This window comes from Tamandua tetradactyla, chromosome 13, assembly GCF_023851605.1.
Source record: "Tamandua tetradactyla isolate mTamTet1 chromosome 13, mTamTet1.pri, whole genome shotgun sequence".
In the NCBI taxonomy this organism is placed as follows: Eukaryota; Metazoa; Chordata; class Mammalia; order Pilosa; family Myrmecophagidae; genus Tamandua; species Tamandua tetradactyla.
The window spans coordinates 2,202,703-2,224,839 of NC_135339.1; the positions used below are offsets into that span (position 1 = coordinate 2,202,703).

Here is a 22,137-nt window from a genome sequence, read left to right on the forward strand (position 1 = left end):
AGAGGTGTGCCTCCTTTTCCAACACCAGCGTTATGTTCTGAGCACCTTTCTATAGGCATGGCCCTCTCTCTTCTAGGCTAGTGGGAAGAGAGAAGACTGGGCCAGAGCCATGCCGGACAATGGGGGGCAGTTGGGGTGCTGGGGTCTTTAGTGGAGGGGAAGGGATACCACCACGGTGGGCCCCAAAAGAGGCGCCTGAGAGAGCAGGCTGACACCAAGCTGGCTGGGACACTCGAAAAGGTCAGATTAGCCTGACCACAACCCCTCTGTCCCCAGTAGCAGCCCTGCCTGTCCCGACCTGCACGTTTGCTCTGATGGTGGCTGACAGGTTTGCACAGACAGCCTGTGGGGCTCACTCCTCCCAGCATCTGGCCTTTTTCTCTGCAGAGCGCAGGAACTCACAGGGCCCTGGCACTCTGATTAAGGGCATCCACTCCTTCCTCTAGCACTGACTCAAGGGGAAGCAGCCAGTGGGACTGAGCCCACCCCAGGAGTCTGCAACAGTGGGAGGGGGGCAGCAGACAAGCAGGAGGCACTTTTCCAAACCACCCCCATGGGAGAGGGGGGTACTTGCCCTGAGGACCCTGAGTTCCGACCCACAGCTCCCCATGCTGGAAATGTTCCCTGCTTGGACTGTGGATATCAGAGGCAGGGCCCTGGGGGCCAGAGGCTGGAAGCCATGGGACACAGATGAGCCCCCAGCAAGCCAGGCTGGGCCCATAGAGACATCAGAGTCACCCCCCACTATGCTGACCAGCCCAGGGACAGGGTGGGGGTGGAACGGGCAGAGCAGGGACCAGTGGGTCAGGTGCCCCCACATCCACGCAAAGCAAATATTTAGCCACCGCCCCCACCCCCAATTCAACACCCCTTTTCTCTTCTGTTTTCAGAGAAGCTCTTAGGTTTGGCATTAAGAAGCTTAAGAGCCAAGTAAATACGGGGAGTCTCCATATAAATGAAGGCCTTAAAAAGGTACAGATTGCCAGAGCTTGGAGAATGTTTGTGGATGGATAAAATTCTCAGAGTATTGCTTGGATCATCTAACCTCCCTTCTCCCAATGTTTCCTCATTTTGTTTCAGGCAAATGCGATGATTAATGGAGCCAACTCTGGAGGTAAGCTGCCTACAGACTGCAGTGTTCTCAGGTGTAGAGGGCAAGGCCAGGCTGGCTGGGGCTTCGGGAAGCTCTGGGTTCCAATCTCACCACGGCCACATTCTAGTGCTGAGTTGGAGAAAGTTCCTTCACCTCTTGGAGCCACAGATTCCTCGTCTGTACAATGAGGATAAGAAAATGCCACATCTAGTGACGTATGAGAACTAAACAAAATCTGCCTGTGATTCTTGGTCTTGATAAGTTTGAGATGCTTCCACGTGAGGCCGTGTCCCTCTGGTGACTGCAGTTCGACTGCATGAAAAGCAAAGGAAGCAGCCAAGGGCACCTTGAGCAGACTTAGGTTTCTGTTTACAGATGTTCACCCTTCCCTGAGGATGCACTTTTAGCTTTTGGCTCCTTTTCCTTTCACCCTGTGACTCCATCTCTGACCATATGCGAAGCTGTCCTCAGACCAGGACTTCCACCTAGAATTAGGGATTCTAGTTTTGTAAGGGGAGATGGCGCCAGCATTTGCTGAGGCCTTGAGCTGGGCCTATGGTCCCTTGTCAAGGGACTTGGCCAGGGGTCCTAAGCCCCAGGACTGGCAGAGACCCCCCCCAACTCCACCCCGGGTCCTGCCTGGCCCTGGGGTGCCCTTGCCGTGAGCCCTGCAGCACACCTTCCACAGGAGAGTCTGGCTGCTGCTCTGGCGTCTTACACCTGTCAAGGTTAGCCCAAGTGTATGGGCTCCGTCTCCCATCTTGGCACAGGCTGTCCCATCTGTTGCTGGGGAGGACGTGGGCACCCAGCAAGGAGGGGCCCTAAAGGGTCTCAGTCTCCTTGTCTGCAGTGTGGGCCCTGGGCTGAGGCTCTTCTCACTCCGGGGTCTGCTGCGAAGCCTGCAGGAGTTGGATGTGGTGCTTGTGTCTCCCAGGGAGCTGCCCACGCCTTGCCCACGAACACTTGGTGTCGGGGGCACTGGGCCTGTTCCTGGGTTTGGCGTCCCCATGGTCTGGGTTCGTCCCTGGTGCCTGGCCCGACACAGCCACTCCTTGCTTGTCCTACAGGTATGAGTGTTGCCAGCGTCGTTGTCATTGTGCTTGGGTCACCTATTCCTGGAGCGGATTATCCGCTGGCTGTGGAAGAGGTGAGTTCAATCCATTGTTACCTGCTGTATGCTGCACTTAGTTTGGTGATTTATACTTAATGTCTTCTTTCTAAAGGCTAAAAAGGCTCGAGATATGGGGGCGATTGTTTTCTGCGTGGGTTTAAGTAAATTTCAGCCACCGCAGGTAAGACAGAACCGGTAACCCAGGGGCCACCCTTGGGCCTGGCTGGGGGAAGGTATCAGAGGCTGCTTTCCCTGGGGATCCTGGGATGATTCTGCAGCTCACACAATTATTTGTGCCTACCCTTGTCCACTGCAGAACATGGTAATGGGGCTTGGTCAAATGAGCACCCTCAGATGAGGGTGGAGGAGTTTGCTGCTCCTTAAGGGGGTTCTGCCGGCAGACAGAAGGATCTGGTCCTCAAGTGTAACACTCCCTGGGCCCCAGATATGGTAGCTAGAGACTGTCCCCTATGTGGGGAGCCTGCTGCCCCCTCTCCCTCCAGGCTGTGGGTCTAAGCCACCTCCTCTCCCTTTTAGGCAGAAGGCCTTGCAGACAGCAAGGGCCATGTGTTTGGGGTGCCTGGCAGGTCGAGCACCTTACCAAACGTCGTTCCCCAGGTGAGCGGGTACTGACGTGAGAAGCGGGGTGGGTGTGAGAAGCCCCCAGTGAGGAGGGGCTTCTCATCAGGCTCTTCCGTGGCTCACCTCCCCTGCTCTTCTGTCCCACTCTGTGTCCTAGATCATGAAGAAATTATGCATCCTTTTTGAGTCTTTGGAGCCTACCAGTGTCTGTATGGGAGGTAGGAGCTAAGGCGGCCGTAATGTAGACAGAGGTGTGTGCAAGTGTGTATGTGTTTCTGGATATACATATGTACATGTACATGTGCGTGCTTGTATACATGTGGGAGTGCATGGACACATGCCTGTCTGTGTGAGGAGTGTGTATGTATGCACGTATGGCACGTGTATGTATGCATATTTTTGCTCATGTATATGTGTGTATGTGTGCACACATGTCTGTGTATCATGGTTGTATGTATGTGCATTTGTCAGTGTGTGTATGTGTGTGACTGCACACGTGCATCTGTGTGCATAATCATGCATGTATGTTGACGTGTATGTGTGCATTTCATGTGTATGTATGTGCATGTGTGTATATACGTGTGCATGTGTGTATATGTGTATGCTTTTGTGTGTGTGTATGTGTTCATGGGTGTATGTGAGAATAATTGTGTGTGCATCTGTATATGTGTGTATGTATTTGTGTGTGTGTGGTGTGTGCCCATGTGTATGTTTGTGTGTTTATATGCTGGTGTATCTGTGTGCGTGTGTGTGTGCATGCATTGTTTGTGGTGTGCGAGTGTGTTTGGAGTATATATGTAGGTGTTCATTTGTTTGTGGGTGGGCTCTGAGGGCATTTGTGCGGATATGTGTGTAAGTACTTTTTTCCCCTCTCAAAGTAAAATGTTTAATTAAAAATAATTAGAAAGGAAAAATGTATTTAGAACCCCCTTAACGAAATGCTCACACGTGGAATCTAGCGATATATAAAAGGGACAGAACATCAGGAACAATTAGCAGTCATCCCAGCTGTGCAAAACTGAGCGGACATTTGAAAACTGAGCAGACATTTGAAAACTGAATGTGAGTTGCAGCATCAAAAGAAAAAAAAAAACGTAATCATCTCAGTGGATGTAGAGAAGAGGTGGACACAGCTCCACGACCCACAAGATGTCTGTGCTTGGCAGAGTGGGAAAGGAGGGCCCTCCCTTGCCTGCCAAGGGCGTCCCCCCAGCCAGCCAGCACCTCCCGCCATCCCCGAGGTGAAATCCCATGAACCTTCCCTGAGACCAGGAACTGGACGGGCGGTGAGAGGGGGCCTCCTCGGGCAGTGCCTTTGGGTCCCGCATCTGGGGATGTGGGTGCACCTTTGCACCCCTGGGCTCCATAAAATGGAAGCTGATGGAGAGAAAGGGCAGTGGGCTTCTCCCCTAATAACAGAACGCACCCGTGAGGGGCAGCCCTGGGGCTCAGGTCAGGTGGCGGGGGCTCCACTGCCGCAGCGCCATCGGCTCCCACAGAGACACGCGCCTCCCGGACCTCTGCTCCCCAGGGCTGCAGCCCGGCATGTGGCCCCAGGTCTGGGAGCACTGGTTTTGACTTCAAACAGGGACCCAGACACCCACTGTCAGGGCTGCGGTGAGGGCTTGAGTTGGTGGATTTTGGGGTGTCTGGCCTTGTGTCTGGAAGGCAGTCAGCTAAGGAATGGTCGCTGTGCTCATATTTCCCTCTGAGTTCTGGTTTCTGTCCCCACTCCTGAGATTGCAGGGCTGAGCTTGGGGGTAGAAATGGGTGAAGAAATCCAGTGAGACATTTCCTCCAACTGAGCCAGCTGTTGGTGACAGCTGTCTGACTCCTCATGCGTTCTGACTCTGTAGCCTGTAGTATGAGGCATGGAGGGGGTGGGGGGAAGGGAGCAGGGGAGACACCTTGTAGGAGGAAATGTGGATGGGGGCAGGGGTCCTGCATTGGGAGACTTGGTGGGACGGAGGGTCCTGGGTTTTATGATGGCTCTTTTGCTCAACTTTCTCGATCACATGTCTGTCCACCTCCCTCTCTGTTATCAGCCCACAAAGGAGTGGCGAGGAAATGGAAGGGGACAGCATGGGCAAAGCTCCAGCAGGGGCTCAATGCCTGGAGGGGGCACAGAAAACAGGTCATCTCCAGGGGCTGACATGGGTCTCCTAGAATGTCCCTCCCTTCTGGGCTGGTGAGTTGGAGCCAGGGGCTCACCTCAGGAAGCTGTGAGAGGCGGAGGAGGCCCCCAGGGGTCCCCAAGCTGCAGTCAAAGTTTCTGGGTGTCCGGGTGTCCTTTCATTCAATTGTTCTCCTCCCCCAAAACAGGGTCAGAGCCCTTGCCAACGTGCTCTTGGTTATTTCAGACAGTACTTGCATTGTTTTCATGCAGGCATGCAGCCTCAACACCAGTCCCTAGCCACAGAACATGATGCAGCCTCTCTCATTCCTTGTTTCCCACCCTGTCTTGCTCCCTCCATTTTTTTCCCCTTTCTCTTTTTATATTACCTGATGCTTAACTGCTTGATCATTGCGATAAGTAATACAAACCATTCAAAAGTCTAAGGGACAAAACAGTAAAAGACCCCCCTAGGCCCAGTCTTCTCTTTTCCCAGCTGTAGCCACCAGAGAGAGGTGATTATTTGTAGGCAATCTTCTCTATGTCAGTACACCTAAAAAAAAAATGGTCTTTTACAACATTGGGCTCCTGCCCTTCCCCCCCAGCATGGGGTGCTGTCCATCTGTCTGTCCTGGGTGTCTGTCTAATGGCGGGCTGGCCCACATAATGTCCCCCTGCTCAGCTTCTGCCCGGCCTGCCCACTTCCTTGGGGGGTCCCCTGCCTGCCCAGCTCTGCTCCCCTCCCTGGGCAGCCTGCCTGGTGCAGGGCTTTCAGAGGGAAAGTCTCCTTTCCAGAAAGCCTGGGTCTCCTCCAAGGGCTGCTGGAGCCTGAGGACGGCTGGGAGTCTGGGACTGGATGGGTGTCCCAGGCAGAGGGCGTGAGGGGGTGATGGGGGGCGCTGTGCCTGCCATGCAGGGGTCCGCCCTGGACCTCCCTCCCTGCCCGCGCCCCACCCATGTTGGGGGCTTTCTGGTCAGTACCCACTGCCTCCCTGTGCTGAAGACCCCTTCTAGGGGGGTCAGGGGCTATTGTGAGGAGAGAGCTTCCACAGTGAAGAGGACCGACAAGATCCAGCCCCAGCGGCCATGCCTACTTGGAAAGCAGCCTTGGATCCAGAACCAGGCAGGCTGAGGGCACACCCTGGCCCTGTACCCGCTGGGGCTGGTGGAGCCCTCTGTTAACCTGTTCCTATAAAATGGCAACATTCTGCACATGGAGATGCTCAGGAAGTAGGGACTGCTATTTTGGATGAGCATGCTCAGTACAAGCCTGGCCGGGTACAGGTTTGCCCATTTTGGGTTCCTGTTACCTCTTTGCTTACCTCATCTACAGCCTGATTTGTCTGCATTCAGGCTGCTGAACTTTACTTTTTCCACTTGTATCTAGTCACATCAGACTAGGTTAGCTTAGGGTTTCATCTTGCAAAAAATGCTTCCTTGCAATAAATACTTCTGGGCTGTAAGTTGGAAATGACCCCTCCTTGAGACCGAGAGGCAATCCTTTGGGCTGGTTTGACTGGTTACAAAGGGTTGGTGTGGGAGAGGAGCCTAATATTCCCTCCAATGCAAAGATGATGCAGCATCCTGCTGTCTGAGCAGGGAGAGGCTGAGGGGGTAGCCAGGAAGCAATGATGCATAAGGGGTGTCGTGCCTCGGGCCCAGTGATGGGGAGCGCCCACTGTGACACAGCCTGTCCTGTGGCACGCACGCAGAATTTCTTCCTGCAAGACCTCTCAGTGTGCTAGGGCCGCTGTGACAAATGCCTGTGCTGGTTGGCTCAACCATGAGAATTTATCAGCTCGCAACTTGGGAGGCTACACGTCCAACCTCACCATGGTCTCGATAGCCATGCTTTCTGCGGAATCGGTAGCTCCTGGGGGAAGTTTGTTGCACTCTTGGGGATACCTCTGCTGGCATCTCTGCCTCCTGATACGGGGTGATCTGTCTCCTGGGCCGCCTCCTGTGTTTTTTTTCTCATTGCCTGCATCTGGATTTCCAATGTTTTATGAGGCCTCCAATCATATAGGTGAAGACCTAACACTGATTCAGTTGGGACTCATCTCCATAGGATTGCTGAGCTTCCTTTTAATAATGAATTCACGCCTTAACTAATCACATCTTCAAAGGTCCTAGCCATGATGGATTCATCTCCACAGGGCCATGGGTTATGGTTTGGACATGGGTTTTGGGGGGTACATGATAGGATCGCTGGCCCCTCTGCTCCCCCTGACTCCCAAGCGGCTCACTGCCAGGGCCACCAGTTGTTTCCGTGAGCAAGGGAATCTTGCAAGCTGCATGGGTCAAGCAGTTTTCAGAGGAAACGCCCCTCGGTTCACTTCCTTGGGACCCTGCAAGTGCTGGGGCTGGAATTAACTGGCCTGGTTCAGGAGGCAGCTCTGTGGAAGGAATGGGGTTCCGGTGGACAGACAGACCTGGAACACCAGAGGACTCCCTGAGGGACCAGCTGCCCTCCCCGCGTCTGCTTAATGTTTGCCTTGGGGTTGAAGAGCCCAGGAGCACCCACCCCCCGCCCCAACAGCCACCTGGCCAGGGGCTCTGCCCTGAACAAGCCCTCAGCGTCTCAGCCTTTCACACACCGGGGCAAGGAAATATCCACTGAGCCCCAGCGTGAGCCAACAGGGGCCTGGTGGGCCAGGAGGAGACGGGGGCTGACACGTCATCCCAGTTCTGGAGCCACAGCTAAGACAGAGCCGCCCCTTCCATGACGGATTCTCGTGAGCAGTGTGTGAGGTGCTGTACTGGGCACCAAAAGCACAGAGAGAAGGAATAGCCACCTAAGTGGTCAGAAGCCCCGTGGACCTCCAGGCCTGGGTGCCCAGCTCAGGCATGAGACAGGTGCTTGGGGCATGCTCGGTCAGGTCCTTTCTCACCTGTAAGGCAAGGCCTGGCTGAGCCCACTGCTGCATCCTATGGTTTTAGGGACCCCCGTGGGACTTCAGGGTCAGAACCCCCCGGCTGAGCCTGCCCCTAGTGAGGGGCCAGGCCGGGCATGTTTCGGGGATCCCCTCTCCCCAACACTACGCCAGCCCAGTCCCCTCCCAGCAAGGACACACAGGTGGTTCCCACACAGCTGCTTCCTCCCTGAGCCCCTTGAACATCCTCTGGGGATGCCCCACCCTGAACACCAAGGCCAGATGGAACACAGCACGGGGTCCTCCTCACAAGCCTGTGCCTTGTCCTTGCAGAGGAATACCAAGTGGTGGTTCGAGGGCACGGTTTTTTGAATGCTTTGGAGAAAGAGAGAGTTATGTGCAAGTTCAAGTTCAGCAGAACCAAGTTCGAAGGTAAGTACCACTCTCGAGACTTCTGAATCCCGAATCACCCCGTGCAGGGCTGCACTGAATCTGACACAGCCACTTCTTCCCAGCCCTTGCCGGCTACTTGTTGTGGGGTTGGAGGCAACTGGGGGACAGACCAGGCTGGGGGGACTGGCCATCCCTCATCTGTAAAGTGGGGAGTCTGCAAAATCCAGTGAGCGTCTGGGATCAGGCCTGAGCTCTCGGCCGAGGTGGGTGCAGGGGCTGGGCTGCCCTCACTGGGCATTGTCCCTGAGAGCCAAGGATGGATGTACAGAGCACTGGCTGGTGGGAATCGTCGGCAGCCAGACCGGGGCTCTGTGCCTTGCCTGGTTAGTAGCAAGTCCGGGAAAGTTTTGTTTGTCCTGAATTGAGGGAAGGAGCCCCTGCTAGGCCTGGGCTTCAGAAACAGAGGCTCAGACCCCACTGAGCCTTCCCTTCTGAGCCTCTGTTTTCTTGCCTGTAAAATGGGCCTAGGGGTTGTTGCACAAACTAAGCAAGATCATGTATGTGGACCACGGGGTCTTAATAATTGTGTGAAAATTTAAGGGGAAACCTGTTAGTTGGAAGTCCTCAGGCATCAGGCAGGCCCCGTGGACGGTGAGGGGCTTGAGGAGGCTGAAGGTCCAGGCAGGAGGCGCCTCTGAGCTGAGGTGGGGGTGGGCTTCCACGCAGCCCGGGGACTGGTGGGCCTCTTGCCCCCTCCTCACCTGCCCAGCTGGCTCCTTTGCTCCCGTGAGAGCTTTCTGTTCAATGCGGCCATCTGGTCAACCCAGAACAGCTTCCCTCTCCTAGCGCTTCTGGGCATCTCTGCTGCTCTCTGGGAGCACCACTGGCCCTCCACCCTGCAGCGTGAGTGACGGCCTCAGGGACTGACCTTCCCCTTCCCCTGCACTTTCTCAGAATGGCCTGGGGACTAAGCGCCCCATTAATACTGACCAGAACCATCGGAGGACTCCCCATGGCGGTGAGGCTCAGAGCTGGAGACACTGTCTCTAGAAACCTCACAGCCGCCCCCTGGGGACTGCGGTGTGTGGGTCAGGAAACAGGGCCGGGGATGGAGGGGTCTGTCCAAGGGCTCCTGGCCAGTGTCGGCCAAGCTGGACGTGGCCCTGGGCACTGCGGATAAGGAGGGCGTCTTCTATTAACTGAGAAGCCAGGTCCGGGGGCAGGTGAAGCCCCCCAACTGCCCCAGAAATACGTCCAGACCCCTGCGGCTGGGGTGTGGGGGTCCTGACTTGTCCCCTGAGGCATCCTGGCTGCTGGGCACATGGTCACATCTCTTGGGCAGGGCCTGGGCTGTTGTGTCCATGGCTATGGTGCATCACCAGGAGTTCTGGTACCCCGAGGAAGTGCTGACTTCTTATCACGTCTTCCTCCTGTTAACACATCTGGTAAAACATTTTAGAAAACTCGGACCAGAGAAGAAAAATGTAAAATTCAGTGTTTCTCTGTTCCACATTTTCTGCTTTTCGCATGTGCTGTTTTCACAGCAGGGAGAAGGTGCTGCGTACAACCTCTTTTCTAATGGTCTGGCTGGATACCCTGGCTTGGCCACGAGGTGCCCACCACAACACGTGGGCACCTGCAAACCCCTTGCTCACCCCCTGCTCACCCTGCTCCAAACCACGGGGGCTCACAAGTCAGTCTCACCCCCTTGGGCCCTGTTTTCCCTGCAAGCCCCAGACAGCCCACCCTTCTGACAAGTGCCTTCCTTGGACCTGACTTTGGAGATTAGCTTCCAGAATGCTTTAGAGGATCAGAGGCCTGGCTGAGCCGACAGTGAGTTGGGCCAACAGGCTGGTCCTGTGGAAAGACGCTTTCTGTTGAGAACAGCCCCGATCTGGGGTAGAAAAAAAGAAAATAACCGTTATTGGAGCTTCTTAATTACAAGAGTAAGATGTATGATACAGCAGGAGCAGAGGAACAGTGAAAAGAATATAGGACAAAATATAATACGAATCCCTACCCACATATAATGACTGCTAATGCTCAGATATCTTTCTCAACTTTAATGGAAAAAAAGGAAACTAACTGGAATTGAAGACACTGTCATGTCCCACAAATGTTTCTCTATGAGACACCCCTAAAGGACACCCCTAAAGTTAAAAGGAGACTATCAAACCTTAAAGAGTTAGTTTATAACTGGGGAAATCTATTTCACTTCTGGTCTGTGTGATTTAAAGGTTAACACAGGAACACCTGGACACACCCCCACCGAAATCGGTGAACAGTTTTAAACAAGACTATTTTAAAAAGCATTTTAAGATAACCTCCTTTACACCCCCTCTCCTTGGGAAGGATGTTCCCTGAGTGCGCCTCTGGAGGGCTGGCCCAAACCTGCAAACGGGCCCTTCTGCTGCAGTGGGCAGCGCGGCTCCCATCTGCTCTGCTCTCATCCTTTGTGGGTTGCACGGCAATGGGAGACCAGGCCTCCCTCTGCAGACAGACAGGCGGACAGCGTCGGCTCACCCTCATGCCCAGGGCGGAGCAGTGGGCCTGGGCTCTGGGAAGCAGAGGTTGCTCCTCCAGCCTTGGGGGCCTGGGCACCCACCGGCCTCTGGAATCCTGGAGGGCAGAACTCTGAGGCCTCTGAGACCAGTGGTCCCAGCTGCCAGGGAAGCAGGGGACGGGAGCAGAGAGCTGGGAGCCACGTCTGCACAGGAAAGCAGCTTTGTGCTTGTCCCTTTACCCCAGTTCAGGGGCTTATGAACAGGTGTGGGCTGTGGACCCAGCAGGTTCCACCCCACAAGTTGTGAGACTGTTCAGAGCCTCGTGTGTCCCAACTCCCAAACCCACAAAGAAATCAAAAGCAAAAGCCAAACCCAACCACCCCAAATCCCCTCTCAGTCCTCTGGTCACAAACCTGGACGTCCCCCGATTCCTCTTTGCTTCTGCCCCACATCCAGCCACCGAAGTCCTGCTGCCTTTATATCCAGGCCACATCCAGAATCTGTCAGCCCTGGACAGACCCGCTGTCCTGGAAGTAAGACCCAAACTTCCCATCCACGCCTGCCTCCTCCCTTCCTGCACAAACACAACCACTTAGGACCTCAGGACCTTGGCACATGCCACTCCCACAGCCTGGAACTTTCCTGCCCTTGATCTCTCCCTGCTGGTTTCTTCACCTTTTCAGGCCTAGCACAGGCACTGCCTCCTCAGAGAGCCCTGATTTTTAATAGACATTTCAACAACATATAAAAGTTGCGAGACTTGTCTACTGAACTTGAAGCATCCCTCACTCTGACTCGCTCCTCATGTGATTTCTCTTTTAGTTAAAACAGCCCTGTCTCTTGAAGATAAAGTCATAACTTGCCCTGGAGTACAACCACAGGTAGTTGGAAAGTAAGTGCCCCAGTTTGGGGACCCTCATGTGCAGGAGACCAGGTGGGCAGTGTGGGTGCCCTTTAGGGGTCTAGGATATGGACATCCTCAGCCAGGCACCCAGGGAGCCCTCCATCCCTGCCCTGCCGGATGGTCCCTGGAGGTGGTCAGGGATCCGTGAAGCCCAGCTGTGCTGAGGACACCAGGAAGCGAAAGGGTACCTGCCTTAGTTTCCCCACTCCTAAGACACATGTACAATGGGCTCCCTGTGACTTCCAGCTCTCCTCCAAGTGGCTGTGTCTTCACAAAGCTCCGGCAGTAGAGTAAGGCCCGAGCCTGTTCAGTTGAGCCACAAGTAACATCTTCAAAAGGTCTCATTTCCAATGGGTTCACACCCACAGGAACAGAGGAAGGTCAAGAACATGTGCTGTTTCCAGGGCCTGTAACTGAGCTGAACCCACATGGCCATCCCCTCACTCGGCGTGTGGCTGTGCTGGCCGTCAGATGGAGGCCGGGCTCTCAGGGACGGCAGTGTCCCCTGGGCCCTCCCTGCCAGGCCGCCTTCCCAGTGCCTTGGGGAAGGCGCTCTGGCCCCTGCTGTCTCCTCTCCATCAGCCCCAGAGGCCTTATTGGCAAAGTCAGTACATCCAGGAGGGCCAGAGCCCAGGGTAAGATCTGCTTGTCACCCTCTGCCCTCTCTGTGCTCAGGCCCATTGCAGTTGAAGTCAGCCTCAACAACGGCATTTTCTTCTTCAGGAACAACCTCAGAATCACTGGAAAGCAGTGTGTGAGTACCTGGGTGGGGCAGCTGCCATCTCGGCCTGTTGGGAGCCCAGCACTGGGGGCAGACACACCTCGGGGGGTCAGGCTGTCAGCCAGGGTGAGTGGGCGGGGTGGGAGGGGTTCCCCTCAGCCAGAACCAAGGTCCAGGACTGTGACAGCCCCTGGCCCCACAGGACCCCAGGACTGTGACAGCCCCTGGCCCCACAGGACCCCAGGGCTGTCCCCTCCAGGTCGGGGTCCAGAGCCAGTAGGCTGTGCCGAGCCGTGAACTGGTAGCCCTGCCCTGGCCCGGCCTCACCCCGCTGTAAGCCCGCACGGCCCCCACCTCCCTGGCCCGCCTGGTCCATGTCCACTGTCGTCCTCGGGCTCCTCAGCCGTCTCCTCTGCTCACTGTCCCTGACTCTGCAGGAAGGTTCTCTCCTGCGGTGGACGGGATCTCGGCAGGTGGAAGGGGAGGCACTGGGGCTTGGCTCCAAGGGAGGTACCCTGGCATGCAGGTGCTGCTGCTGTGACCCAGCTGTCCAGAGCTCACGTTGGGTGGACATCTTGTCCCAGGGCAGCAGACCTCAGGCGGGGAAATGTGAGGCCCAAGCAAGTGGTTCCTGGAGGGTGGAGGCGAGAGGAAACTGATGACCCACCCTGTGAACCCAAAGAACTGTTAATGTTCTCCCGTCTCACACACACAGCTGCATGCCTCCGTTACTCACCCCTGCACATCTGCTCACCGACCAGCCAGTCACACTCCATCCTGGCCCAGCAGTTCTTCCCCAGCCTGCCCTGGACACACACATGTTAAAGGGCAGGAGCTGACCTGGAGCCTGGAGCCCTCCCGGCAGCCAGCCTGTCTCTGGAGGGTGGCTTCCTTTCCCCTGATCCCTGGCAGGTGGCACAGTTTCCTCTATACCTTGGCCCAGCATCTGGTTTCTCTGAACCCTCTCTCCATGTCCCATGTGCCTTCCAAGAAGGGATGGCCATTTTCCTGGGAAGGGGGTGGAGCCTGAGACTCAATTGGCCGCTGACGAGCTTTCCCAGAGTTGGGACTGGGTACAGGAAATGGGAAGAGAGCCCAGCTCTAGTGTCCCCATTCTCCACACCGGGTCTCTCAGCGACCTCCAATGGCCAGTCCTTCACCCGTCTGCAGAGTTGTACCTTCCAGGGTCCTCCACCCCTCCTCCACTGTCAGCTGAGGCATCCCGTTGAGGTCTTTGCAGGGCTCTGGTCAGGGCGTGGAGGAGGGCCAGAGGCTGCGTCCGTGGTCCCTCTGTGGTCCCTGGAGGTGGGCAGCTGAGGAGCAGGGGAGGTGGAGATTGGCTGGGTCAGGTGGAAAGCCAGGGGCTGGGAGCCGGGAGGGGGCCCCAGTCCCAGCCCAGCCCACAGCCACGCGCATTGTCTGCCCAGCAAGGCTGCACAGTGACCAGGCCCTTTCCGCAGGAGGAGACCCCTGCCAGCCCACCCGGTGCAGGGGACAGTGGGAGCCCCAGCGAGATCGACAGCCAAATCCTCCCTGCAAAAACCCAGGCGGATGCTCCTGAGAAGCCCCTTGAGAGCATCCCTGAGGTGCTCCCCAAAAAGCCTCCTAAGGAGACCTCTGAAAAGGCTCCCGAGGAGGCTCCGGAGAAGCCTGTAGAAAGTCCTGGGAGTCCCCCCGAGAACCCCAATGAGGAAGACGATGAGGAGGACGAGGAGGGTTACGAGGAGGGCTCCGAGGGCGGTTACGAGGACGACGTGCACGAGTCCCACGAGACCCACAGCAGTGGCCAGGGGAGCAGCTCCGAGGGGTTCCCCATGGTCCCTGTGCTCGCCAGCGTGGCGGGGCTGCTGGCCCTGCTGCTGCTGCTGTGCTGCCTCTGGTACCTGTGCAGGCGGGTGAGTGCCCCTCCCCAGCCAGCCCTGCCCGCAGGCAGGTCCCCTCAGCTCCCAGGTGGTCCCGGGAGCCACCACTGAGGCTCAGGCTGTGTCATCCCCCTGGGAGCCCACTGGGGCCCCGAGCTGCTCTCGAGCCTCCTGTTCTGTCTGCGGTGAGGCTTTCCTGGGCATGCTGTGCCTGCTGGGCCAGGCCCGTCCCGGTGCCCACAGTCTGGGGTCCAGATGGTGGGTGATGGGGACAGACCGTCCACCCTTCTGTGGGTGGGGGGATGGAGAGGACCCTTCCTTGAGAGCTGGAGGCAGAAAGTGGAGAAAGCAGGGCTGTGCAGGGGAGAGGGGCCCGCAGAGAACAGGCAAGTGAGTCTCTGCTCAGGAGGAGCAGCAAGCAGGGAAGTCCTGGTAGGGGACTGTCCCTGAAGGAATCGCAGCTTGTGTTGGCTGCACAGGGAGGGCAGGGAATTCCAGGTGGATGGACAGGGACAGCATCCTTCTGTCTCCACAGGGTGTTTGGGCTGATGATAAACCTACTGGGTGTGGCTCAGTCAGGGATGGGACCCTCAGCCTGCCTGGTCTGCCCCCAGCCCTCCAGGGAAGGGGCAGTATTGCTATGACAAATAGGGAAACAGGCTCAGAGGCAACTGTGCCAGCTGCAGCCCCACAGGCAACCCTGTCTTTGTCCCATGGGCCCAGATCAGGGTCCCGTCCCACCCACAGGGGCTGAGGCAGAGCCCAAACTGCCCCTTCCAGCCCGAGTGTGTCTTTATAATGTTATAGGAGGAGAAGGAACCGCCGCCACCGCCGCCACCACCCAGCTGCGTAAGTTGTGACTTCTCTGTTCTCTTGGGAGCAGGTTTGATAAGCACTGAGTCCCCTAGACAGTCTCCTGTGGCCTGTGGAGATGTTTGTACTCCCTGCCCCAGGAGCTCCCACCTCCCTGAGCAAAGAGCTGGAAAAAAGAGGAGGGTGAATGGGGAGTCAGAGACTTTCAGTGTCAGCACCAAACACCTCCCTTCCCGGGCTCCCAGCGTAACCTGGTCAGGCCTTCTACAGAGTGGGCAGCTACAGGCTGACTTGGGGGTCTGCTGTGATCCCTCCTGAGATAAGGGGGCTGTGTGGGGCATGGCTGGTTGGCAGGATGGTGCTCCCTGAGAACTGAGGAGAGCTTCTGGAAAAGGAGCCTCATTTCCAAGGACCCAGTTCCAGGCTCTTGCTGTGTCCTTGTCTTAATCTCAGTCTCCTGGCACGGTCGAGGGGCCGGGTGGGAGTCAGTTTTAGGGGCAAGTAGGGGAGAGCTGCCAGCATTTTGGGGGCGAGTCACATGTGCACAGCCTGAGGGGTTGTCTTGTTTGCCCCAGAGGATGCTCCCTGTGGCCTGGAGGCGAGTGATGGGAATCCCGGGTCACTCACCCCAGCTCAATAGTTCTTTTCGCTCACCCGCACATGTTTGCTGAGTGGCAGAGCTGGGCCATCGCAGTCCCCTTGTCCAGTAGCGGACAACTGTGCTTCTCCTTCTAGGAGAAAGTGTGCCCGCTGCCGTGTCCCATCATGATGTCCCGTTGGTGTGCGTGCTACAGATCTGTCTGCCCATGGAGACAGATGGAGCCCATGGAGGTAAGCAGGGCTGCTCCCACGCCCGGCGGGGGGAGGATAGAGGGTGCCAGGTCAGGATGCAGAGACCCGGCCAGAAGGCTCTGCCTGGGGGGAGACAAGGGTCCTGGGTGCCTGGGCTTTATCCCTGGGTGTCGAGGGCCAGGGGAGGGCCCGAAGCAGGAGGGTCGTGTTCCAGGCACCCTCATTGCTCCCCGTCCTTGGCCCCCCCTGCCTCCTCGTGGCCTCTGGGTGCTGGCTGCTGGCTCACAGCTGCTGGTTTGCTCGGCTCTGCCTTGGCTCAGATTCCAAATTCAGGCCAGCGGGTGGAAGGGAAAACCAGACTGAGTCATAAAGAGGGTGGAGAGGGTCAGAGACATAGACTTCTGCGCAGCCGTTGTCACCCTTTCCGAGTGTCTGGAAGTGCTGAGGCAGCCGGGCCTGACAGCGGCCCTTTCAGGCAGAGTGAAGATGTAGCCGGGGCGGGGCCCAGGGCTGCATGGCAGAGGTGCCAAGGTGGAGAAGCCCAAAGCCCTGTCGTCAAGTGACCTGAGCTGGGACTTGTGACCTGGGAACCCAAGTCAAAGCCGTTCACCACCAGGGACCCGCGCCCCCAGGACATGCTACCCCCACCATGCCCCCCGGGGTCGGGAGAGTCCCGCCCGGCCCAGGGCCATGGGATGATATGGCTGGAGAGGGGCTGTGCTCTTACAGTCTCCCGCCCTGCTCCTGCATCGGCTCTGCGGTGCTCCCCCCCAGTGCTTCCTCCTGGGCCTGCTGGCTCCTCTGGGGCCCCGGAAGGCACTGCATCTGCCAGCCCTGCCCCTGTCCTGACATGGTGACTTGTTCCAGCCTGCAGGGCACAGGCACCCCCTGTCCTGGCCCGTCAGACCACCTGAAGCACTGCCCTCTGCTGATCCAAGGCTCCTTTTTGGGCTGTTTCTCTTCTAACTCCCCACACTGGTATCAGGAACCTGCCCCCAGAGCCGGGCACGGACCTCTTACTTTTCCCCACCTCTCCTTGCTATCCTTTCCCCCTCTCCACTTCAGATGTCCCTCCCCCTCCCTGAGCTCCTGCCCAGCCCCTGTTCCCCTCTTGCTCTCCCTCAAGAACTTCTCCTCTTTCCTCATGTAGCTCCTCCAACCTTTGAACTTGTCCTCTAAAAGGAGCCCTGACTTCTCCCTCCACTAACACAAATACTGTTCTGTTCAAATTTTAAAACTGACCTATAGTGACCCCTCTCCTACCCGCAAACATGCCCGCTGCCAGGCTCCTGCTCCCCAGGCTCGGTGCGTGGTCTTGCCATCCCATTAGGAGCTGGACGCTTTCTGGATGTGCCACCCTCATGCTGCGTCTGCTTTGCAGGGCCAGCTGGATCTCCTTTCCAATCCTCGTTGCAGCCCATTACGACTGATGGCGTCCCCGTTCAGGACCATGGTGAGCGGGCATGGGACGTTCCCCTTGTGGGCAGAACGGCCCGGGCCAACGCTTGTCACTTATGACTGTTGCCCATGGGTTGTGGGTCAGGAAGCCATGCCTTGCCCCTGCCAGTACACAGGGTCCAGCCGTGGAATATGGGCTTGTTTGTCTCAAGGCAGGGTCCGAATGTGACCACCTGCTTGCTCTTTGCATCACTCTCTTGGGATGGGGCTGGGGGTGTGCGTGTCCAGAGACTGTCAGAGCTGGAGACTGAAGGGCAAAAGTCAAGGACAGAGGTCTGCAGAGCAAGGCCGGCCATTGGCTCTGGGGGCCCTGGTCCCCATCCTTTCCCCATGCACCTTGGGCCCTGTGGTCTACTCTTAAATGCACAGAGAAGTTTAGTGCCTTGTCCCACCTCATACTGCCAGTGTAGGGCAGGGATGGACCAGAACCCCGTGGCCTGGCTCCAGAGTCCAGCACCTGTCTTCACCCTGAACTGCTACCCTTCAGGTCAGCATTCAGGATCTCATGGTACCTCAGTCTTATCATACTGGGGAAATTCACGTTGAGGGACATTGTGGCCACCAAGAGACATTTGATGTGTGAATAAGAGGTTCTGGGAAGCCTGGAGTGGCCATAACCTGGGAGGGGTGAAGATGCTTTGGGGATGGGGCAGCCCGTGTATCCCTAATCCCCCATCTCTCCATCCCCCACCCCCCCACCTCCTACACCAGCCCTCCTTACCTCCAACCTCCTTTATGGATTAAAGGTCTTTGCATACAAAGTCTGTTCTGGATGGAAAACAATGCCCTTACCATCAGATGAGCATCATCATGCTTGTCAGGCCCATCAGCCACTTTAATGGTATGGGAAGGGTTGGAACAGACGAGAAAAAAAAAATCCCACAGCAGTGCAGTCTGCTCTTAGATATGCCTCCAAGCAAAGCATCTCCCAATTAAATACAGTGAAGGAGAAATTCATCTTAATAAAGGTAAGGACCTGTGGCATCGTAGTGGTCCCAGGGCCACACGGCACCCTCTTCAGTCCCCTGGGGCTCATAGATTTTGGACCCAGTGGGTGTGCAAATCCTCACCATCCTGTGCTCCCTGGCTTGCTTTGGTTCTGTTTTAGATCCAGGAGCTGTGTGATCGGGTAGCTAATTGGTCAAACCTGATGCCTCAAGAGTCCACCAAATATTACCCTGCAGAACATGCCCTTTCCCTTCTAGGGAAATCCTTTGCAGGTCTCCAGTTGAGGAGAATTTATAAATTGCAGCAGCAGTGGTGTCTCTATGTGCTAGAGCATTTTATGAGTGCCCTGTGGTTCTTAACCCTTATGTGTCCAGTCCATGCTGAACCTCAGTGTCTTGTAGAGGTTTTGAAACTTGCCCGGGTCCTTCAGTTGACAAAAGGTTGAGCTGGGACTTGCCCTCCCTTTGCCTCCGTCTGCATCTGCCCACTGTCCCTCATGGATGAGATCCTAAAAATGACACAAACCACACAGAATCCCAATGGATGGCACTGTGGCCTCTCTGGGTCTTTCTCCACTTCTAGCCTCTTACTGCTTCTCCTCTCGTGTAGCCAAACCTTGCTCTGCCTCCTCTAATGAGGACCTTGCAATGACACTTAGGACCCATCCAGAAAGTCCAGGGTCCTCTTCCCATCTCAAGGTCTTGCATTTCCTCACATATGCAGCGTCCCTTTTGCCATATAACAGGTTTGCAGGATGGGGACCTGGTCATTTTTGGGGGCCACTGAAATGGAAACTTCCGTGAGAGCAGGGACTGCCCCGATATTCAGACCTTGTTCAGTGCAGGGACCTGACAGGCTCTAAGGCCACACATCAGGAAGGACCGAAGGTGTGCGTGGATGTGGTGGAGGTTGGCAACCACTGGCTTGGGGCTGAGGAGGGGGGCCAGGACCATGTTGGGGGGCCCTTGCTCAGCCGGTACTGCTGAGACCTGCCTGCCTTGGGGGTTGGGAGTGGGTTTGGTTTACAGGCCATCTCTGTGGTCTTGGAGGAAAGCTGGGTCTCAGGGGAGGTTGGGGTGTTTTCACTTCTCCCACGTGTGCTGCCTGAAATGAGGAGACCCTTCCTCAATTGGGAGTTAGAGGGAGGGGCCGGTGTGCTCCAGACATTCACCATGGTGCTTGTGGGGATCTTAGAATGAAGGGGTGGGGGTGGGGGTCTTTGGCAAGCCCAAGTTGGGGGGCAGAGATGACAGCAAACCTGGGGGAGTAGGTACTGCAGACAGACAGATTTTGCTGACTGTCCTAGAGGGTCTGAATCATCTTCACAAAGCAGGTGGTGTAGACCCCTCTGCCTTTAGGGTCTGCTGGGGCCCCTGCCTCATGCCCAGGGAGCCACAGAGCTCTGCCTCAGGTGCCCGCTGAGGGTCTTCAGGTGCCAAGGCCCGAGCTGGACAGCCTAGGGCCCTGGAGGGAAGCCAGGCCTTGCTCTCAAGGCTCCCAGTCCATGGGGAGGCAGCAAGGTCAGAGGTCAGAACACTTAAGCCTCCCTGGGGAGGGCAGGGGAGCCTCTGCCAAAGGGGTGTGGCCAAATCTCATCTCCCAGCAGGACTGAGGCTGGAGGCCAGGACTCCAGGGAGTTGAGAAGCATCCACAAAGGCCCACCCTGTGGGTCCAGGTGGGGTCTAAGCCCAGCACATGAACCAAGGAAACTGCAGCCTCTGTTCCCAAATCAAATGGCTTCTTCATGACTTCTGTCTCTTCTCTGCCCTACAGGAGAAGGGCCTCACTCTCACCCCAGTGAGGTCCCCATACACACCCATGGTCTGCGGCCCAAGCCAGTGCCTTCCACCCTCCCGGGAGCAAGTCCCCTTCCCCGTCTGCCCGCCATGCTGCCATTGCCATTGTCCTTGGTCCTACTCCCAGTCCTCCAGGATGCTGCCGCTGGTTCCTCCCTGCTCCCGGGCACTCCCCAGCTGCCATGTGCAAGCCCTACCCCCAGAGCCCTAAGCTAAATAAAGCTTCAAGCAGCCAAGATTCTCTTTTGTGTTTGTTTCTTTGTTTTCGGGTTTTTTTTTGTTTGTTTGTTTTACCAAATAAACATTTTTTGCTTTAGTCTCACACATAAGTTGGAATTTTAAAATATTAATTACCATCTATTTTCAGCACCCTGCAGTAATGACATTCCTTTGTTCTTCTTCATGCAAAAACATTTTTAAATTTGTACATTTAATCACTGTCATTATACACTCTAGGCAATCCTGGATCACACCATCTCAATCTTTATAGTCTATCTTTCTTTCTGATTTCATTTGTGTCCCCAGCCCTCCTTCGTCTATCATTCTCACGTTCAGCTTCATTCAGTGTTTTAACATAATTGTATTACAGTTAGGTAGTATTGTGCTGTCCATTTCTGAGTTTTTACATTCAGTCCTGTTGCACAATCTGTATCCCTTCAGCTCCAATTACCCAATATCTTACCCTATTTCTATCTCCTGATGGTCTGTGTTATCAATGAAGTTCTCCAAGTTTATTCACTAATGTCAGTTCATATCAGTGAGACCATAGAGTATCTGTCCTTTTGTTTCTGGCTAATCTCACTCAGCATAATGTCCTTAAGGTCCAACCATGTTGTTACATACGTCATAACTTTATTCTGTCTTAGAACTGCATAATATTCCATCGTATGTATATACCACAGTTTGTTTAGCCACCCATCTGTTGATGGACATTTTGGCTCTTTTCCATCTCTTGGTAATCGTAAATAATGCTGCTATAAACATTGGTGTGCAAAGGTCCATTTGTGTCCTTGCCCTCATGTCCTTTGAGTAGAGACAGCATATAGATGGGTCCCGTTCCCTAATCCATTCTGCCAGTCCATGTCCCCCAGTTGGGAAGCTTAATCCATCAACATCAGTGTTATTACTGCCCGGGCAGTACCCTCCTCTACCATTTTGCCTTCTGGCTTTTATATGTCCTTCTAATTTTCCTTCTTTTTACCCTTACTCATGGTCTTCCTTTCTACACTCTTCTCAACACCTCTCTCTTCTGTCTTTTCATATCTATCTCTAGTGCTCCCTTTAGTACTTCTTGCAGAGCTGGTCTCTTGGTCATGAATTCTCTTAGTGATTTTTTGTCTGAAAATGTTTTAATTTTTGAAGGACAGTTTTGCTGGATATAGAATTCTTGGTTGGCAGTTTCTCTCTTTTAATAATTTATATCATCCCACTGTCTTCTTGCCTCCATGGTTTCTGTTGAGAAATCTACTCATAGTCTTGTTGGGCTTCCCTTGTATGTGATGGATTGCTTTTCTCTTGCTGCTTTCAAGATTCTGTCTTTCTCTTTGACCTCTGACATTCTGATTAGTAAATGTCTTGGAGTACATCTATTTGAATCTATTCTCTTTGGGGTACACTGCACTTCTTGGATCTATATTTTTAAGTCCTTCATAAGAGTTGGGGAATTTTCAGTGATAATTTCCTCCATTAGTTTTTCTCCTCCTTTTCCCTTCTCTTCTTCTGGGACACCCACAACATGTATATTCATGTGCTTCATATTGTCTTTCAATTCCCTGAGTCCCTGCTCATATTTTTCCATTTTTCCCCTATATTTTCTTTTTCTTGTTGGATTTCAGATGTTCCGTCCTCCAGTTCACTAATCCTATGTTCTGTCTCGGAATCTACCATTGTAGGTTTCCATTGTTTTTTTTTTTTCATCTTGTCTACCTTGCCTTTCATTCCCGTAAGTTCTGTCATTTGTTTTTTCAGACTTTCGATTTCTTCTTTTTGTTCATTCCTTGCCTTCTTTATATCCTCCCTCAAGTCATTGATTTGGTTTTTGATGAGGTTTTCCATGTCTGTTCGTATATTCTGAATTAGTTGTTTCAGCTCCTGTATCTCATTTGAATTGCTGGTTTGTTCCTTTGACTGGGCCATATCTTCAGTTTTCCTAGTGTGATGTGTTATTTTTTTGC

The 22,137-nt window shown here is 55.0% G+C and overlaps 1 protein-coding gene across 4 annotated transcripts in view; it reads left to right on the forward strand.

Moving 5' to 3' along the window:
• The window catches only part of LOC143653489 (anthrax toxin receptor-like), a 74,206-nt gene extending 54,005 nt beyond the window's left edge, over positions 1-20,201 (forward strand). For all 4 annotated transcript variants that reach the window (XM_077124519.1, XM_077124520.1, XM_077124518.1 and 1 more), the window contains 14 exons: positions 891-972; positions 1,081-1,114; positions 2,161-2,240; positions 2,317-2,385; positions 2,742-2,822; positions 2,944-3,004; positions 8,106-8,204; positions 11,492-11,561; positions 12,249-12,327; positions 13,755-14,189; positions 14,964-15,005; positions 15,705-15,800; positions 17,143-17,214; positions 19,941-20,201. In XM_077124519.1, the coding sequence (XP_076980634.1) occupies positions 891-972; positions 1,081-1,114; positions 2,161-2,240; positions 2,317-2,385; positions 2,742-2,822; positions 2,944-3,004; positions 8,106-8,204; positions 11,492-11,561; positions 12,249-12,327; positions 13,755-14,189; positions 14,964-15,005; positions 15,705-15,800; positions 17,143-17,214; positions 19,941-20,174 (1,534 nt within the window). In that variant the 3' untranslated portion in view covers positions 20,175-20,201. The remainder of the gene's footprint in view (positions 1-890; positions 973-1,080; positions 1,115-2,160; positions 2,241-2,316; positions 2,386-2,741; positions 2,823-2,943; positions 3,005-8,105; positions 8,205-11,491; positions 11,562-12,248; positions 12,328-13,754; positions 14,190-14,963; positions 15,006-15,704; positions 15,801-17,142; positions 17,215-19,940) is intronic.
• The last annotated feature ends 1,936 nt before the right edge of the window (positions 20,202-22,137 follow it).